The 19,904-nt window shown below is 33.5% G+C and overlaps 2 protein-coding genes across 2 annotated transcripts; one reads left to right on the top strand and one right to left on the bottom strand.

Moving 5' to 3' along the window:
• Positions 1-457: 457 nt before the first annotated feature.
• On the bottom strand, positions 458-7,671 carry HELRODRAFT_189386 (hypothetical protein). Its single transcript, XM_009029213.1, has 7 exons — positions 7,530-7,671; positions 6,673-6,838; positions 5,690-5,830; positions 5,161-5,235; positions 4,754-4,894; positions 3,879-4,106; positions 458-1,887 (listed from the first exon to the last, which is right to left on the bottom strand). The coding sequence occupies exons 2-7, from the start codon at positions 6,790-6,792 to the stop codon at positions 1,516-1,518; spliced, it is 1,077 nt and encodes a 358-aa protein (XP_009027461.1). The 5' UTR covers positions 6,793-6,838; positions 7,530-7,671; the 3' UTR covers positions 458-1,515.
• A 10,466-nt stretch (positions 7,672-18,137) lies between these two features.
• Positions 18,138-19,235, top strand: HELRODRAFT_164217 (hypothetical protein; the record flags this gene model as incomplete). Its single annotated transcript, XM_009029214.1, has 1 exon — positions 18,138-19,235. The coding sequence occupies one exon, from the start codon at positions 18,138-18,140 to the stop codon at positions 19,233-19,235; it is 1,098 nt and encodes a 365-aa protein (XP_009027462.1).
• Between the last annotated feature and the right edge of the window lie 669 nt (positions 19,236-19,904).

Consider the following 19,904-nt stretch of genomic DNA (forward strand, 5'->3'; position numbering starts at 1 on the left):
TATGCCGTGTTTAAATCCATTCTAGCTGAAATAAAATTTTGGCTACGCTTTTTAATTCCAAATTCCTTTCAATCAGGACAAAGTTGTTCTTCTGAATCTTTCATTTCCATAGCTGTGGAGCTCGATATTGATGCCACCTACTTCATTCTCGCACATCTTCTAAACTGAACACCCATTTACTCCTATTTACAGAACTTCATTTCAAACTTATAAAATAAGATCACATCACAGTTGCTTGTTAACATTTGCATCAGTCCCAGTAAGCCTCAAAACCTCATAAATTATCCGATGTTACTACTCACGTTCTCCACCACACGCCATGAATGCACATGCACAACCAGCAGTGTCGACGGTTTTAATTTAAATTGTTTACAAGAACACACCAAAGCGATGCTATCTTTTACAAAAACGAACTAGTTTTGTTGCAGACGCTTTTATTGCATGACAGTAACTTCTTGAACATCATTTCACTTTTCACAAAAAAACGTTAACAAGCATTCACCAGTTAGCCAAATATAGTATATATATACATACGCCTGTAATATTACATGTGTGCACAGTTAACTATGACAGCATCATTGAAAGAAACAGGAGAAAGAAAATGACGAAACTGTTTCCGCCAGTTGTTCAATTAAAACCAATAATCGAAAATATAGTAGATATCAGCTAATATTTAACAAAATAATTGAAAACAACAAAGCTCGAAAAACACCATTTAACGATGGAAATATTCTCATAAAAAAATTTTTTTTAATCCGTAGTTTATTAATTTTTTTATAATTTTTTTTGAACGTTTTACATACAATTTATGAATTCTAACAAAAATGTTTCAACTTTTTTTGTTATAAAATTGTTTTTCATTATGCAACCAATAAGACAACAATAAAATTGAACAATATTGAAAAAAATAGCCTTATATACAACTTGAAAATACAGAATATAACAAAAACAAAATACAACAAATCTTTTCTTATTTGGTTATTTATATTATTTTTAATGTTTTTTTTGTACTTACGACGATATAAGATATGTTCCTATGCACACATGCACACAAACATTTGTATAAAATACATTTTTAGCACTCTACATGACTATCTAAATACCAACTTGCCATACCATAATCATGATCAACACCACGTACAAATCGCTATTAAAAAATATATCAACAATATAATTTTCAACAAATTTGCAAAAATAAACATGTGCAAGGAAGGGAGTTAATAAACAACTGACTGACTTTTTGAGACTTGATAACAAAATTATAACAATTATTTGAGTTTTGCATTAAATCTGCAAAATATTAAATCATTAAAGATGAAACTTTGATATTTTTGTTGACATATTGGCTATTCAGCGCCTCTGATATATCCACCCCCAACACACTCTAGATAATGTAAAATAACCCCAAACAACTTTCAAGGACCACAAAGAACAAGACAAGTAAGTGCAAGCCTAACAACTTTTTCTTTCTTCATCATCATTCCACATAGAAGCAGCACATGGGCATGCCAGCAATTAAGTAGCTTTTCCAGATTTCATGCTGAAATGTCTAGGATCAAACCAACTGACTTCACATCCACACTTAACCTTAGCAGCAACAATCCCGGAAAATGAAGATGATGAAATCGACGAAGGGTTTGATAACATCAAAGCATTACCAGAAGTAAATTGGAAGCTAGTTTTGCCACCACCAGCTTTGTCGTAGTCATCATCTTCAGTGTACAACTTCTTGATTCCCTCTGTCAGATCTTCGTCATCCTCACTTTTTCGTTTCAGCAATTTTCTGGCAGACCTGGGACGTCGAGTTGACTTGACAGAGGAATGCAGGATATCTGACATGAGGGAGATGACGGTTTGACAGCAGTCGTTCACTTGCTTTTCATCCATCTGTCAATCAAGGATAATCAGGTGGTTAGTAATTTCATAATATTGAATTATGTTAACAAATATACCCAACGTGTACTTATTAAAGATCTTTTATTAATCGGTTAAATATCAAATAAATAACTTATTAATATTAATATTTCCTTAATTTTAAATTTTTCCAATCAGAAGAGATGAAAAATGACTTTTGGGCTGCGTTCTCTGACACCATCACAACAATACCAAAATCTGAAACAATCCTGATTGGAGGCGATCTCAATGACCACGTTGGAGAGAAAACAGATGGTTTTGACAACGTACATGGCGGTTTTGGCTATGGAAAACGGAATGAAGATGGCAACCGCATCCTTGAGTTTGCTGAAAGTCACGGGTTTTGTTTACTGAACACATATTTTAGAAAGAGGTTGGAACATCTCATAACATACAAAAGTGGACCATCAGCCACGCAAATTGATTTCTTCACTGTCAAGCAACAAAACCGAAGGTTATTCAAAAATGTCAAAGTTATACCTGGAGAATCACGTGTCGCCCAACATAAACACCTTGTGGCAGACCTGGTTGTCGAACTGTCAAAACATAAGTCTAAACAAATGCCTCGGAGAATCAAAACGTGGAAGCTGAAAAACAATATTTATCAAGAAAAATTTCAACAGATTGTCGCCACACAGTTAGACCACCAATCGCAAACCAGTACAGATTGGAGTACATACAAAACCGTTTTGATAAACGCTGCAACTACAGTTTGTGGGAAAATAGATACAAAACGTCAGTATGAACGGGACACATGGTGGTGGAATGACAGTGTACAAAATGCAACAGCTGAAAGAAAAGAAAGCTGCATACAAGCAATGGCAAAAATCAAAGTCTGTTGATGACCATAAATATTTCCGTGAGAAGAACAACTATGCAAGATGGCTCAGACAGATCAGTGCAGAGAGTAGCTCACTAAAAGCAAAGGTGAACCAATGAAATCTCTGTATCGTATAGCAAAACAAGCAAAGCATACGAAAAAAACATAGTTGGTGCCTCATGTATCAAAAATGACAAAAATGAGATGGTTCTTGAACAAGATGAGATCAAGCTACAGTGGAGAGAATACTTCAACCGTTGTCACATGTTGGCCGGCGAGATGGATCAGTGGTTCAAATGAGTCAAACATCTCAATGACTATCATATACTCAGCGTATATGATGCGGTGCTTGCGCGTGCACATAAATACATGTGTACGTCGTGTGAAAAGGATAAACAGCCTTTGTGGCGAAGATGGCTGCTTCAAATCAATGCATAAAGATATGAAGAACATAATAAAAGATATATAGATAATATATCTGTAACATTGTAAGTGGTTTTGCGTATGAAAAAAAGTTAATTCTTTGTTTAACGATCCCTTAATTAGTTTTACAATCTTCAACTTTGTGCAATATGACACTTTTATGTATCATCCTTATGGATGATTCCTCTGTTTCCAAATTTATTTGTGGGAAGGATTCCAATTGCACGTTGTTGAATAGTTATTATTGGATGTCTTCGTTCTATGAATATTGATTCGGCTAGTCGTAAATTATAATGGTTGTAATGTAAGATTTCAACATTGTGGTCCAAGATTTGTCTAGTAATTTTAGTTTTGTGTTTCCCTTTTACGTGATTTTTTATAGCGCTAGTTTGTACGTGCATCATGGGTCTTCTCGATAGCTTGGTTGTCGTCATGCCAATATATTCAGAATTATGGTGCCCACACTCACCAATATTACATTTGAACGAATATATTAGATGGCTATGATCCATTATCAATTCTGACTTACTGGTGCAGTTGTTTTTAATCACGAGATTAACTTTTATGTTTCTGAAAAAAGACAACAACAACAATCAAACTGTGAACAAACAACAAAAATAGTGAACAAAAACCAAAAGTGAAAAAACGACAACGATGAGCAATCAACAGCAGACAACAACTAACAAAACAGAACTAACAACAAGAACAACCAAGTACTAACCCTCATCAGACTTATGAGTTCATCTTTGGCAGCCTTCCAATACGGCCACACAACACTCAACTGCAGAGTGAGCACAGAGAGAGCAAGGACTGATGGTGGGTAAACAAGGAGTTGGTGATGCAGCAAGCTGTCTTTCAACAATTTCGTCATGATGTAAAGATAATGGATGTGCTGCTGATTCTCAAAAATTCTGTCAGCTTTGCAATGACTTAGGAAGAGACTGTAAAGCTGCTCGCATAAATGAAAAAATAAATAGAGATAAATATTGCAAACCATGCGATTTAGCCAATGAACATTGATAAAATCGAACCCATAATAAATACTAAATGCAGGCATGCCTTTGCTAAAACACTCATCAGAAATATATATTGAATAAAACAAATAAATAACATCTATTAATAAATATTTGTAACATATTTTATTAAGTCTGGTAGTCATCATTCACTCATTATTTTGTTGGAAACCAGCAAAAATCATAAAGTAAGAAATCCACCAAACAAGAACATGTAGTAGTTTTTATAATATTAGCGATATGAAAAAATTTGAGGTGTCTGATATTAACTATCACTTGAAAACAATTATGTTGAGATAGTATCCTGTTTTTTCTTGCTTTTGAAAAATAATATCAATGTGAAAACTGATAAAGATCAATCGTTGACATTGTCCAAAAAACATTTGAACTCATATATTAGGTGATTTCTTTATTCATATATATGTAGTTTGTGAAATATTTTCATTGGCACTCCAGCTTCTAGTGAATCGAAAGTAACAGCTAACAAAACTACTATTCTTAAAAAATATTCAGATTTCTGAGGTGCCTATCAGTCAACCAGTCAATTAATCAATCACTCAACCAACTAACCAAACTAACTAACCAAATGAAGAACATTAATGGATGTAACCAGATTAACATTCCATTGAAGATTATCTAGTATGCAGAGCTCCATGCGACACACCTCTCTAGGGGAGTACGTACAACCAGACAATCTAATCAACTCCCTCGTACTTGGTATTACCTGCATATGACAAGATATTTCATCACCACATGACTCTTGATCATGTGCTGTAATAATCACATTTAATTATTACATAAATAAATATTTTTCTCGCCACACTGGTAGAGAGAGGTACATACTTCTCGGCTAAGTATATAGGAAGATACATTTCTATTTCATGAATGTTGGAGCACAACTCCACCTGAACATCACAGCCAATAAATAAATCAGAGCGAATTGCCTAGCATGAGCATTATAAAAAACAATGTGTTCAAAAATCATCTTACATCATCTTCTTCAATGACTTTGGAGGCCAGATATAAACAAGTCAAACCTATACACTTCAGATACTTTGGCTGAACCTGCATGGTCGTGGATGCAAGTGACAGCGTTTAATGGAGTGACTAGCAAAATGTTGTTTCCAATTAATAATATTATTTCTACTGTACATCATCATCACAAAGTAAATGATAACATTCCATCATCATCTAGGCTGGTTTATTGAATTGAAATTAATATTTGCTATTTGATCGCATCATGCATGCCCAAGTCAAAAAAACTTACGATCTTATAATACTATTATTACATAATATATTATTAATACTATTATCTTTATTATTGAATTTTAACAACATTATTTTGTTTCTATTTAATGTTAACCATTCCCTGTTTTTTTACTGTGATTATTACATTATCATCACCACTATTATTACCCTAGTTGCCATAATGTTAATCATCATTCTTAACATTTTATTGTCACCACCTAGATCAGCACAATAAGCCTTCATCACTCTTTTCATCCTCATCATCACCAACCTTGACCAATCTAAGGAACTTATCAAATATTGCAATGGAAAGAAACATAGTCTCCCTTGAAAACCTCAGCAAACGACTCGTCCTCATCATCCACCAGACGACAATACGCCTGTCCACACTGCTGATCCCATGTTGCTGGCCATGTAGAGTAAAATAATTTCATATGCAACTATTTAGGTCATGAACAATTTCTTAATAGAATAGAAGCTAAAAAATGACAAACTTTTATGGTCAAAAATGTTTATTTACTACAGCTAACATCTCACAGCTTTATCATCCAAACTTACTTTTATTATAAATAATAATAACAACCTCAAATCTCATAACAGCCTCATGTTATCCTTCTTATTATAACTATGACTTTAAATTGACACATTTTTATGCCTTTTCTCAATGAAAATTTAATGAATGCTAATTGATGTAAATAAATAATGCTAAGAACAGTACTAAAACATTTAGTGCTTCATGCTACTTCTATTAAAAAAGGTGATTTTTCTTTATTTTTCAACTTCCATTTCAAATTATTTTACCCATTTACATATTGTTCTATTTATTATAGACTCATAAACTGCCACCAAAAGCCAAATTTGCTGCACTTTTTCTTTGCGCCAAAAATCTGCTGAGAAATTTTATGGCTAGCCATAAGCCGCCGAATTAGAAATGAAATTTTAGCTGCCAAATGTTTTTTACCAAATTTTTTTGTCAGCCGGATTCTGTTGAAAAAAAAATTAGGCTTAAGAGACAATTTATAAGGCCAGTGGAAAAAGCCTCAAAGACTAAACCGCATCAAACAATTGAAAAAATAATGCTTGAGTTAGAAGGCCTCTAGTAGAGGCTATGCTCACCTACGTTTTTGAGTTCATTGATAATACAAACCCCGGTCATGAAGGGCTAAAGGTTTTATTATACAAATCTCTACAAGGCCAAAAATAAATAAACAAGATAAATGAAATAAAAAATAATACAAATCTCCAAGAACTAACTAGATTATTATTGCTGGAATCGTATGCCCCAGAAATCCACAATTGTTTTTCCTTTTTCAACAAGGCATCAAGCAGCTGTAACTTGACTTTCTGACAGTGACTCAACAAATCCGAATCCATCACCAACAGGTCCCCAAACAAAACTGATACTTATACCCCAAAATGTCTGTGTTATTTGAAAATGTGTTGTAATGGAATGAGATAATTGAAAATTTTCAAAAAGAACCCTTTTAGTCGAAATCTAAAACTCTAATCTAAGGACAATCAAATATAAACTCTAAATAAAGTGAAGTAAAGAATAACTAAAATTAATTAAGATAATAATAATAATGTAATAAATTACAAATATAATATATCTTTATATATTATATTATTAATATGTTAATTAGTTTTAGTTACATATCTTATCTATTATCTATTTATATTATTACTAAATTTTTTTATTAAAGATTAAAGAAATTATATTATATAGTTAACTAATTTATTAAATTAATTAATTTAAATTTTGAAAACCAAATAGATACCACTAAAATTAAAATATATGTAAAAAATATGTCACATATATAAAAAAATATGTGTCAAATTTTTTCTCTACCTACTTATTATGTAATATCTATCTAGACTATAATACATGACATGGACTTGAAAAATAGAATAAATATTAAATTAATTAATTATATTAATAAAAAAACAAATCAAAATCAAAAAAACTGCTAATTTGAAAATATAAGCCTTATATCATAAGGTAACTATTTGAATGTATCATATAAAATCATAATTATTAATATCAATTATTAATTGAAATAAATAAAATAAAGTTTAACTAAAAATTATTTTAAAAATAAATAAAAAATAACCTGCAAGTGAAAAGCGAAATATGACACTGTAGGGTACATAAGTCCCTTTAAACAGCGGAAAAACTGATGAAATTTACTGACCAAGCATATTTGTAAAAATATTAGACGGATTAATTCAATATTTAATGAATTAATTTTAAACTTTACGCTGCCCAAACGATATTTACTTAGCGAGGTAAGCAGAAAAAATGTCCTTAGGTCAGCTGTGTGCTTGTTCGTTGCTGATTTTTATGGTAAAATGCGAATTACAAAAAAGTAACTTGAAAATATTTTTTGAAGAGGATTGGATAACCTCATGGATATACATATCTATAATGATGCAATGATGTTATTCAATGACCGCATTTGAGAATTTACCTCATTGCGTGACTTTCCAATATCGCTAAGTATTTGAACATTTGTACATGTTTGTGGCAAATTTATCTACTCTGGAGGTAATTCGCACAAAAGAGGAGTAGGTGTACTATTGAACAAAGAAATGTCTAAAAATTTAGAAGGTTTCTTGATGGTGTCAGATAGAGTTTTGTTGGTCGAAATACCTACAAAACCTTTCAACCTAGCTGTTATTCAAATTTATTGCGCCAACGTCTGAAAGCCGTGAAGTAAACCTTGATGCTTCTTAGAGTGATCTTGATGATGCTCTAAAAACATGTCAATCTCAAGAAATTGTTATTATAATGGGTGACTTAAATGCAAAAGATGGCACAGAAAAAACACATGACGTGGTTGATCCTAATGATTCGAAATATTGTTTAAAAATGCAAATGTTACCCTGATTGTGGCAGTGATCATAATGTAGCTGTTTGTAAAATCAGGATAAAGTTAAAAAAAATAATAAGAGAAGTGGCCCCAAAACGTTTGAATTTTGTCATATTTTGTCAATCTGTCACATAATAATGAGATTAAGATCAAGTATAACGTTGCAGTACGGAATCGTTTTCAGTTATAAACGGAAGACGTAGGTGTATATAAATCTAATAGTGAAATATTTAGAGATGCCCTCGCAGAATCAGCAAAAGAAGTTATAGGCTGTGAAGGAACAAAGAAGAAATGGATAACAGATGACATCGTATATCTGATGAATGAACGAAGGAAAGTTAAAGGTTGCAATCCTGATAGTTACAAAAAAGGCAAAGGAGAAATGGTTAAATGACAAGTGCAAAATTAGTGAAAAGATCAAAAACAGTAATAGAAATGCAGTTTATAAAAACATCAAAGAAATCACTGGAAGAAGGACTTGTACCGTTTTTGGATGCATAAAAGCTAAATCTGGTGAAGTAATCTAAAAGAAAGAAAAAGTACTTGAAAGATGGACTAAATACATTAATGATCTTTTTGATGATAACCGTGGCGAAAAGCCTCCTATTAAAAAAGACGTAGAAGAACCAAAGATAAAGCGCCAGGTCCAGATGAGATAGTTGTTGAAGAAATTAAATGCCTTGATGAATTTGGCATTGAAAAAGTGACAAAACCTTAGAATGAGATTTATAACAGCGGCAAAATTTCTGAAGATCTTCCAAGTCAATATTTATTGCAACTGATGTCAATTTTGGGCCAATTTAAAAAAAACTGTGTTTTTTTGCAGAATATAGAGGGTGCATTTCGCACGGTTACGTCAGAAATGATGGTAATTTCTAAGACTAGGATAAAATTGGGTGACAGAGATGTACAGGCAGCTCTGCCCGAAAATATAAAATGTTTATTTATATGGTTATTTGCTCAACAAAGAATTTAATCGCAGTTCAATCCTCTGAGTATTCAAACTGATTTCTTTCGGATTCGTCATAAATGAACATTCCCTGCCAGTTGTGGATCTAGCGGGGTCGGTGGAGTAACGTAAGCCTAAGCATTATTTGTGTTAAAGGATGGTAAAAGTCTTTGCTTTAACGTGAAAAGTAGTGTCTCTGAAGGTAAAATTGCCATTATAAGCCCATCAGCAGTAAATGTTGGCCCTTCGTGAGCACATAAAAATTTTCTAAAAAAATTAAATGAAAATACCCCCTCCGGTCACCAAGTTTTGTATAAATTTCTCTCCCAACTCGGTCATCGCCTTTTTTAGGAAAATCTTCCCCCCCACAGTTGGCATCTTTTTTTGGAAATCCACCCTTGGTCATCAAGTTCATGTTTTTGTTGAAAATTTTATTCCCCGATCATCGACTTTCGTCAAATATTTGTTGCGTAATTCGATAACTTCGTATTTAAGATGTATTGTAAATGCGTATATTCGCTAGGTGTCGATACTTTCAATGATGTTCTCCTGAATTTGATGCTGCCATCTTCATCATAATATCATTTTATTAGTTTTTCTCGAGCGTGCTAAACTGTCTAACATATCATGAATATTTTTAAATTATTAATATATAAATTAATATATTTTAATAGTTTAATTATATTTTAATTTATAATTGTTTTTAATAATAAAATGTAATCCAATGAAAAAAATCTCTGAAAAATCACCATCAAAAACAACAACAGCATCATCATCACCACAATCAACAACACATTTTTTATGCATTAAAGGCAGAATGATAAACGATACAAATGTTAGCTAATTTTGTGTATTTTATTCAGTTGGCAATGTCAATAAAAATTGTAACCTTTGTAAACAGCTCTGCTTTGACGGGGAACTAGCTCAGATGGTAGAGCGCTCGCTTAGCATGTGAGAGGTACGGGGATCGATACCCCGGTTCTCCACGTTTTTTGAAATTTTATTAATGTGGTGAAAGTTCGAGTGAATGGTTGAGAATTTATATTCGGCCGATATTTGACTTCGGCCATTTTTAATCTGAAATTTTTGATTTAACCATCACTTTTGTTTTCAGAACACAAACTTTTGAGTATTATTAGCGGAAAATTAATTACAATCGCCGGCGTTGCAACAGGAGATAAATTTGCATAACTGAAGAGAAGGTATATCGGTTTACATACATATAGTGGCGAATCTAGACAACTTTGACATGGGGGGGGGACAATATTGACAAATATTTGACGACCGGGAGGGAGAAAAGTTTTCTAAAAAAAAGTCGATGACTGAGAGGGGTAGGGGAATTTTCACAAATTTCATTCAAAACATTTTCTGTGCTAAAATGGAACCAACATTTTAATGGGAGGGGGAAACAATTTTGCCAACGCCCCCTCGGCCCCCCCTAGATCCACCACTGCATATATATATATATATATCGGTATCACATATCGCTATATCAGTATACATCGTTCATAAACTTGATGTTTATTATTTAAATTTAATTCGCCAGGATGCAAGATTAGATTATCACTAATTTTATTATTTAAAAAAGAAAAGTAGAGGTTAAGCGTTCAACATAAAAAGATGTACGGCTGGAAGATTCAAACATTCAACTGAAGACCAATTAACTGATCCACAATAAATACACAATTTTTAAAAAATTTACTTTTTAGAAGGAAAAAAAAGTTCATCGATGGTGCAGGTGGTTACGCTGAAAAGAAACGTTTGCGTGAACGTTTGCATGTCGGAATCGGAAGTCGTTCGGATTTAATTTAAATTAAATTTAATAGCTTATTCTTAACATCAGACCCTCTTAGTAACCACAATTTGAACTGTTAAACGAGTTATTCCTGGTAAATTTAAATATTTTTGTAGATTAAGTTAGAAAATTTATTTGTTAAACAAATAATATTTGAGTGTTAAATTAGAAAAAAAGATGGGGGTCTACTAATTTGCGCTTGAAATTTGTGTTTGAATTTTTAATTAATTAATTTTAAAACGAAGGAAAACATTTTCTGATATTTTATGACACATCTTTAGTTTATCTCTATCCTTACATTGAATTACAGTAAAAGTTATTTCAAAATGGGAGACTGCAACTGCATGGGATGATTGGCACGAAATTTCTCAAGGCCCGTAGTTGTGTTGGCGACACTGTTTGATGTTTCTAACTATCGAGGTGCTCCACTGCACTCTGATGCTTTCAACATCTTCCACTTTTAAGTTTATTTCTATTCAACATTTCTATCTCTCCTGGTTTCAATATAATATATTAAGTTCATTTCTTTCCCAGCCAACAGTCACGAGACTGCCTGCATTGCAATAAAATCGTGAAAATATTTTATTTCGTTCAAACAGGCAGATGGTGGAATATTAGTTGTGTTGTTATGAAATTTGCCTGCTTAGAAGTGTGCATCCTTGCGATCAGCAAAAACAAAAAAAACATTGCTTTTTAGACAGCTAAAAACGATAAGCTTTTCTCGAAACATGAAATGTAAATAAACAAAATATTCACATTTTTTGCTTATTTGTATGTTTCTTGTGTGTTTATATTTTACGGCGGTTGAGCTGGCACTTGGTAGTGTCAGGATGTGCCACAATGACATATTTGAGAATTTTCTTTTATTGCTCCATTCCCAAACTTTTGCGCCGGCTTCATTCCGCTGCACATTGATGGCTGGTTCTCCATTGGGGTTCTGCTTCATTTGTACATCGGCTGATTTTAAAAGACTTTCGACTTTATTATTTTGTTTAAAATTTTAAAGTAAAAGTTGAAATAATTTTTTAAGAATTGGAAATTTTCTGAAGGTGTTGCAATTGGACAAACTTTTATCCGCATAGTTTATTCCCAAGCAAATCCGCGCCATGTACATGCGATATGTATAATACTAAAGGGTTGGTATGTGTGAGAGTATTTCTGCAGGTGAGATATCGCATGCGTTTGCGTGCATGCACGTGCATGGCAGACAAAATGTGTTTGTGCTTGTACAACACATTAATTATTCATCGGACGTGTTGTATTTTTGGCAAGGCTCATTGAAATCACTGTTTCGCAGTCATTCAGTTATGATCGGGTGTCTGTGTGCGAGAGTGTGTTTGTACGTGTGTACGTGTGTGTTTGTATGTGTTTAAGTTGTGTAAGTGTGTTTGCACGGGTGTACGTGTGTGTTTGTGTGTGTTTAAGTTGTGGAAGTGTGTTTGTTGCGTGTGTTTGTACGTACTTTATTGTTTATGATATTATAATGGTTTCCAGATTTAAATTTTTCAATCTGCATGAAGAACTAATTAATTAATTTCTTGATTATGTGAGCAGGGATCATGTTAAAAATCAGTTTATAATGTTCGAGTTCATTTGTGGCTATTAACGTTTTTGTGCTGACCGTCAGGATCATCATTGTAGTCATCATGGTCTTCTTCACCATCATCATCGCCATCATCGTGGTCAACATCATCATCATCGTCACCATCATAATTTTTTTATTCATGCACATAGGACACGCAATATTCCAATATCGATAACTGTCATGTTCTTATGAGTGTGCTGGTCTGCTGGCAAGACGATGTGTGTGTATGCGTCCGTGCATGTGCGTGCGTGTGTATGTGTGTGCGTGTGTGTGTATGTGACTGTATGCGTGTGTGTGTGTGTATATGCGTGTGTGCGCAGCATTGTAGATAATTGTGTTGCGCATAGTGTTAATTTTGTTAATGAAAACTAAAACGAGAAATAGGATAGAAAATGGTCTCAAGGATGGAGAACGAACACGCGAAGAAATCGAAACGAAAACCAAATGGAAAAAATTGAAACGAAGAATGTAATTTTTATAATATATTTTAAAAAATTTTTTGAAGATATATTATTCGTAGATTGTTCCTCTTTGAATTCATTTTTATCTTTTCTTTGTTATTTCTCCGCTTCTGTCATTCCTTTGTTTGAGATCATCGAGTTTTGAGATCACCGAGTTTTGAGATCATCGCTCATTTTTCGTTATTTAATTGTTAATTTGATATTTTATTCTGATGATTGTTGAATAAGAACAAATAAAAGCGAGATGAGAGAGGTGGCCGAGGAGATCGTCCAGTGTGGGGTTGCTACGGACATCCGAATGAAAATTTGCACGCAAGAGTTTGTGCGCCTCTTCACCGAGCAGTTTGTTCTTTTGGCAGAAAGAACCAGGTGGATGGAAATATTGCAGAGAAGAGTTTTTTTTTCTGGAAAGTGATCAGTCTTTTGATGAACGAGGTCCAAAAATCTTTGTATGCTTATGTATAAAATTCCTACACTTTTTAACATAATATAAAATGGCCTGCTTTTTAAAATGAAAACTAAAAGTTAAACAATTTCAAATGCAGGATTTCAAATCATCATCATCTTTGTGATGATGACGATGACGACGACGATGATGATGATGACTGTGAGGGTAGTGACGGTAACGAATTGTCAATAAAATTGATAGCAATGGCTAAAATTAAGGTTATGATGATGAAAGTGAAATGACTACGGCGATGATGATGATGTGATGATGAGGATGATGATGTAATGATGGTGAGGATGATGTGATGATGGTAAAGATGATGTGATGATGGTGAAGATGATAATGATGATGATGATGAGGATGATGTGATGATGGTGAAGATGATAATGATGATGATGATGAGGATGATGTGATGATGGTGAAGATGAAGATGATGATGACGACGAGGATGATGTGATGATGGTGAAGATGAAGATGATGATGACGACGAGGATGATGACGACGAGAATGATAATGTTGATGTGATGATGATGATGTGATGGTAAGGATGATGATAATGTTGTTGTTGATGATGATGATGATGGTAGCGATTTGATGATGACGACGACGATGACGAATAGAAATAAAAATGAATGTGCTGAAGAAAAGATGAAGCTGATGAGGTGAATGAGTGAGTGAGTAAATGAAGGAAGATAAGACCTGGCGATGCGGTTCAATGAACATGCATGCAGATAATGCATGTAAACAAATGATAATGATATCAGGCAATCAACATGTCATCTGTGGAAATGATGACGACGATGATGATGATGACGATGATGAGGATTAAGGTGATGATGACGGTGACGATGACAATTGTGGTGATGAAAAATAGTTAATATAGAAAATAAAAACGTATTGGACCTCACAATTTGCCCCGAGGCTGACCTTTTAAAAAGCAACCAATACAGACTTAACAAATACAAAGAGTTATATGCCAAATTACTCAAGAAATATGAAGATTTCATTGCTGAAATTTATTCCTTTTGCATCTACGCTTGGCTTCGTCTCCGATCTCAAAGAACTGATGAAATGCTTTAAGCTGCAACCATTGCCAGATGATACACCCAATAAATTTATGAGGAACGCTATGATTCAATCGTTTGACAAATTATGGTCAAAGTCAGAACTAATAAATAATAATTTTATGTTTTACAATTAAATAATTGTCCTTTATAAAGGACACCAGCAAAAGATTGGTCAAGGAACAATTTGTGACTAAATCTTTCTCATGGAGATGCTAAATAAACATTTTGCCAGTCTTCATAATGACGTCAATTAAATCATTAACAATTTTCTCTTTCCTTAATAATGGATTGAACTTCTTTTCATTATCTGTTGAGAATGTCGGTTTTTTTCAAATGTAAGATGTTTTCATTATTGTTATTTTTGTAGTTGTTGTTGTTATTATTATTGTTGTTGTTATTGTTGTAGTTGTTGTAGTTATTGTAGTTATTGTTGTTGTTGTTATTATTATCAGTAGTGGTAGTATTATCGGTATCAACTTCTCTTCTTCATTGTAACATTTTCATCGTCATCATTATCACCACCAATATTTTTATTATTTAGTTATAATTATTATTATTAGTATTAATATTATTTACGTTATTATTTTATATTGTTATCACCACCATCATCACCATCATCATCACCATCATCATCTCCATCATCATCATCTCCATCATCACTATCATCTCCATCATCATCATCATCTCCATCATCATCATCATCATCATCATTTCCATCATCATCATCATCTTCATCATCATCTTCATCAATTTCTTCAGTTCCCCTTCAGCAGATCACGTGGGAGTTGGACCAAAGAAACTTAATCGTGATTTTCTGAAAACATCGCATGACTGTGGTGCATTAGAATTTGGCGAGGATTATTTTATAATGCTGGCGCTCTCACTGCTATTTATAATACTGCCACTACTACTACCGCTACTACAACAGCAAAAACGACAACTACTATTACCACTACTACAACCAATGCACTTACCACTACTACTACCACTACTACTAATAATACTACTACTACTACTACTACTACTACTACCACTACTACTACTACTACCACTACTACTACTAATAATAATACTACTACTACTACTACTACTACTTCTACTACTACCACTACTACTACCACTACTACTACTACTACTACTACCACTACTACTTCTACTACTACTACTACTACCACTACTACTAACACTACTACTACTACTAATAATACTACTACTACTACTACTACTAATAATAATAATAATACTACTACTACCACTACTACTACTACTACTACCACTACTACTACTACTACTACTACTACTACTACTACTAATAATAATAATACTACTACTACTACTACCACTACTACTACTACTACTACTACCTCTACTACTACCACTACTACTACTAATAATAATAATAATAATAATACTACTACTACTAATAATAAAAATAATACTACTACTACTACCGCTACTACAACAGCAAAAACGACATCTACTATTACCACTACTACAACCAATGCACTTACCACTACTACTACTAATACTACTACTACTACTACTAATAATAATAATAATAATACTACTACTACCACTACTACTACCACTACTACTACCACTACTAATAATACTACTACTACTAATAATACTACTACTACTACTACCACTACTACTACCACTACTACTACTAATAATAATAATACTATTACTACTACTACTACTAATAATAATAATAGTACTACTACTACTACCACCACTACTACTACCACTACTACTACTACTACTACTACCACTACTACTACCACTACTACTAATACTACTACTACTACTACCACTACTACTACTACTACTACTACTACTACTGTTACTGAGCCACAACAATCGCTTGAATAATTGCATGTGTATCAAACGAGACAATCCATGCATATCTAAACCTCCATGTTTATAATGTAAGTGTGTGTATCTGTGTGTGTGTGTGTGTAAATGTGTGTTTGTCTGTGTGTATAGGTGTGTGTGTGTGTACAGTTGTGTGTATGTTTGAGTGTTTGGGTGAAGTTGTAGTACGAATGCGGATTTTTTGTGTACGTTAGTTTATGTGTGAATGTTTTCATGTTTGTATATGTGCACCGGTGAACATGTGTTCATGTTGCGTTTGTTTATGTGTGTTTGTATATGTGCGTGTATGTGTGTGTGTGCACGTTCGTATGTTTTCAATTGATTGTTTATATGTTTATTTGTTTGTGTGTGTTTAATTTGTTTGTGTGTGTTTTATTTGTTTGTATGTATGTTTTTGCTTAGTGTCTGCATTTATATTCTGTGTGCATGTGTGTTGGTAAGTTTGTGTGTGTGTGTGTTTGTGCGTGTGTGTTGGTATGTTTGTGTGTATGTGTGTGTGTTTGTGGTGTGTGTTGGTGTGTTTGAATGTGGGTGTCAACTTAATCAGTTAATTAACGGTGGAATGTCAGGAAGTTGGCTGGTTGGAGGCACCTGATGTTCACTTACGTTATTAATTGTCTTTGCTTGCTCCAGTCATTTCATTCACCGAATTACTTCCAATGCAACCCTCCTTCCATCGGTGCCTCTGCTGCAAACATTTACCGTTCATATTATCTTCTCTGCCCGTTATTGCAACGGTCTGCAGATTTTTGTAACAAAAACAGCAGCAGCAGCAACAACAACGACAACAACACTACCACCACCATCACCATCATCATCATCCGAAGTGTCGTCATCAATATCACCATCATCATGGACATTATTAATTACACCGTTCATCAAACATCATCATCTTAATCATAAGAATCATCATCGTAAACATCATCATCGCTATCACCGTACACACTATATTCAAAAACACCATCACCATGAACATCATCATCATAAACAGCAACCCCATAAACACCATCCCCATAAACATCATCATTTAGATCATCATCATCAAAAACACCATCATCTAGATTATCATCATCATCATGAACACCATCCCCATCACCATAAACACCATCACTATAATCATCATCATCATCATCTATATCATCATCTCCATAATCATGACGTTTAATGACAGACTCTCTTCATAATCCAGATACTTAACAACGGCCTCATATAGTAACGTTATACACAAACAGGTGTATTATACACACAGGCACGCACACACGCACACACACACACGCACGCACACACACGAACACACACACATGCACACACCACACACAAACACACACACAAACATGTGTGTGTATGTATGTATGAAAAATATATGCATGTATGTATGCATGCATGTGTGTAAGTATGTATGTATGTATGTATGTATGTATGTATGTATGTATGTATGTATGTATGTATGTATGTATGTATGTATGTATGTATGTATGTATGTATTGTATGTATTATTACGGATGGTATGTTTAATATGGTGACCAGGTCGGTTGTAATTAATGAAGTCCTGTATTTTTTGAAAAATAAGTTCGGTTTATTTGATGATGAAAACTTTGTTAATAATGTTTCGGAATTTTAAACAAATGACGACATTGTTGGAGCTTTAAACATATTAAAAAATGAAATGGAAGTCAATAAAAGTGAAAAACTCGACAAAATCATACCTCGTGGAACGACTAAAAAAGAAAGGTTACAAGATTGCATTGCTATTTTAAAACATCTAAAATTATCAGATTTGATGGACAAATGTCCGATTTTTGTCAGTAGTGACCTGGAAAAAATTCCAGATATGGAAAGTTTGATTAAATTAAATTTTGAAAGTTTAAAGCGAGAAATTACCGACATATTGCACAGCCAACAGCAGCACGTGCTTAATACCTTAGAGGTGCACAACAAGGAAATTTGCGCGGTAAAAAACACCGTTAATAATATAGCGCTGAACTACGATAAAACGACATATTATAATCACCACAACAAACTGCTTTCAAACTCGAATCCCTTAGGACGAAGTAGCAAAATGCATCATTGTAGCTACGCTGACAAAGTTTCATCGAATTTATTAATATCTGGCACTAAAACATCACATTGTAATGAAGTTGAAAAAAGTATAGTGCCAAAGTTACTTGAGAAGTCAAGCGATTTAATTATTGACGTAAATAATCAAAATTTCAACCCTGGAAACCTGTGGTCAGATGCCGAGAAAACACCAGTGGATGATGGGTTTAGAGAGTACATTTCCAGAAATAAAAAAAGAGCCAGACTAAACAACTCATCTGAAGATAATAATGAAATGAAATCAAGTGGTACCACCACTAACACAGGCAATGTTAACGCATCCATTCCAAAACCAATTAAAAAAATTATTGACATCAAAGTAATCGACAACTGCAAACTTCAGGCCGAAAAAAACCTTATAAAAAAGACCGTTTTCTTGATGAGCAACGTAAAAAGATGTCACAGAAATGATGTTATAGATTTTCTTAAAACAAGTGGTATAAACGTCATCTCTTGTTTTCCGGTGACAAAACGTTCTAATCAGGATATAAGCGATCCAGTAAACAAGGATGAGGAAGAATCAATGATGTTTCGTGTATGTGTCGAAAGTTGCTATGGACCGAAGATGAAGGACCCGGAAATTATGTTAAAACCCATCATTGTACGCGAATGGCGTTTCGGGAAAAACACCGACAAAAACTCCGATACAGCGAACAAACATGGCTGACAAAAATTCGTTAAATACTGTTAACGACACTCGCAGCAATGTCGTAGATAAAACCTGCAGACTATATGACGATATAAATCAAATAAATGTTTTGTATAACTCCATCAGCGACAACGGAATTAACGACAATTTGTTTTTCAAACTAATGCATTTAAACATTAAAAGTTTAAAAGTTAAAAGTTTAGTTCACAAATCAGAAGACTTACTCGACTATTTAAACAACTTTTCTTTTAAATATAACATTATTGGTATAAGTGAAACGTGGCTGAATGATGACAATATCAAGTTAATAAATATTACTGGTTATGATTTTGTTGGTAAAAATCGGTCTGGTAAGCACGGTGGTGGAATCGGTTTGTATATTGATAACGATATTACGTATAAAACAAGAGACGACATCAATAGCATTAACAGCATAGAATTATTCAGCATAGAAATAACAAACGATTGTTCCAATAAAAATGCAATAATTGTAATAACATATCGGCCTCCTACCTATGACGCAAATATGTATCTTCAACAAATCGAACAGGTACTACAAATCATAAGTCTAGAGAACAAATTAGTTTATCTGATCGGTGACATGAACATCAATTTACTTGATGCTGATTCAAATGCCAGCAAATTCCAACTTCAACAATTATTAACATCATACAACCTATCAACTTT

This window comes from Helobdella robusta (genome assembly GCF_000326865.2).
Source record: "Helobdella robusta unplaced genomic scaffold HELROscaffold_6, whole genome shotgun sequence".
Taxonomy (NCBI): Eukaryota; Metazoa; Annelida; class Clitellata; order Rhynchobdellida; family Glossiphoniidae; genus Helobdella; species Helobdella robusta.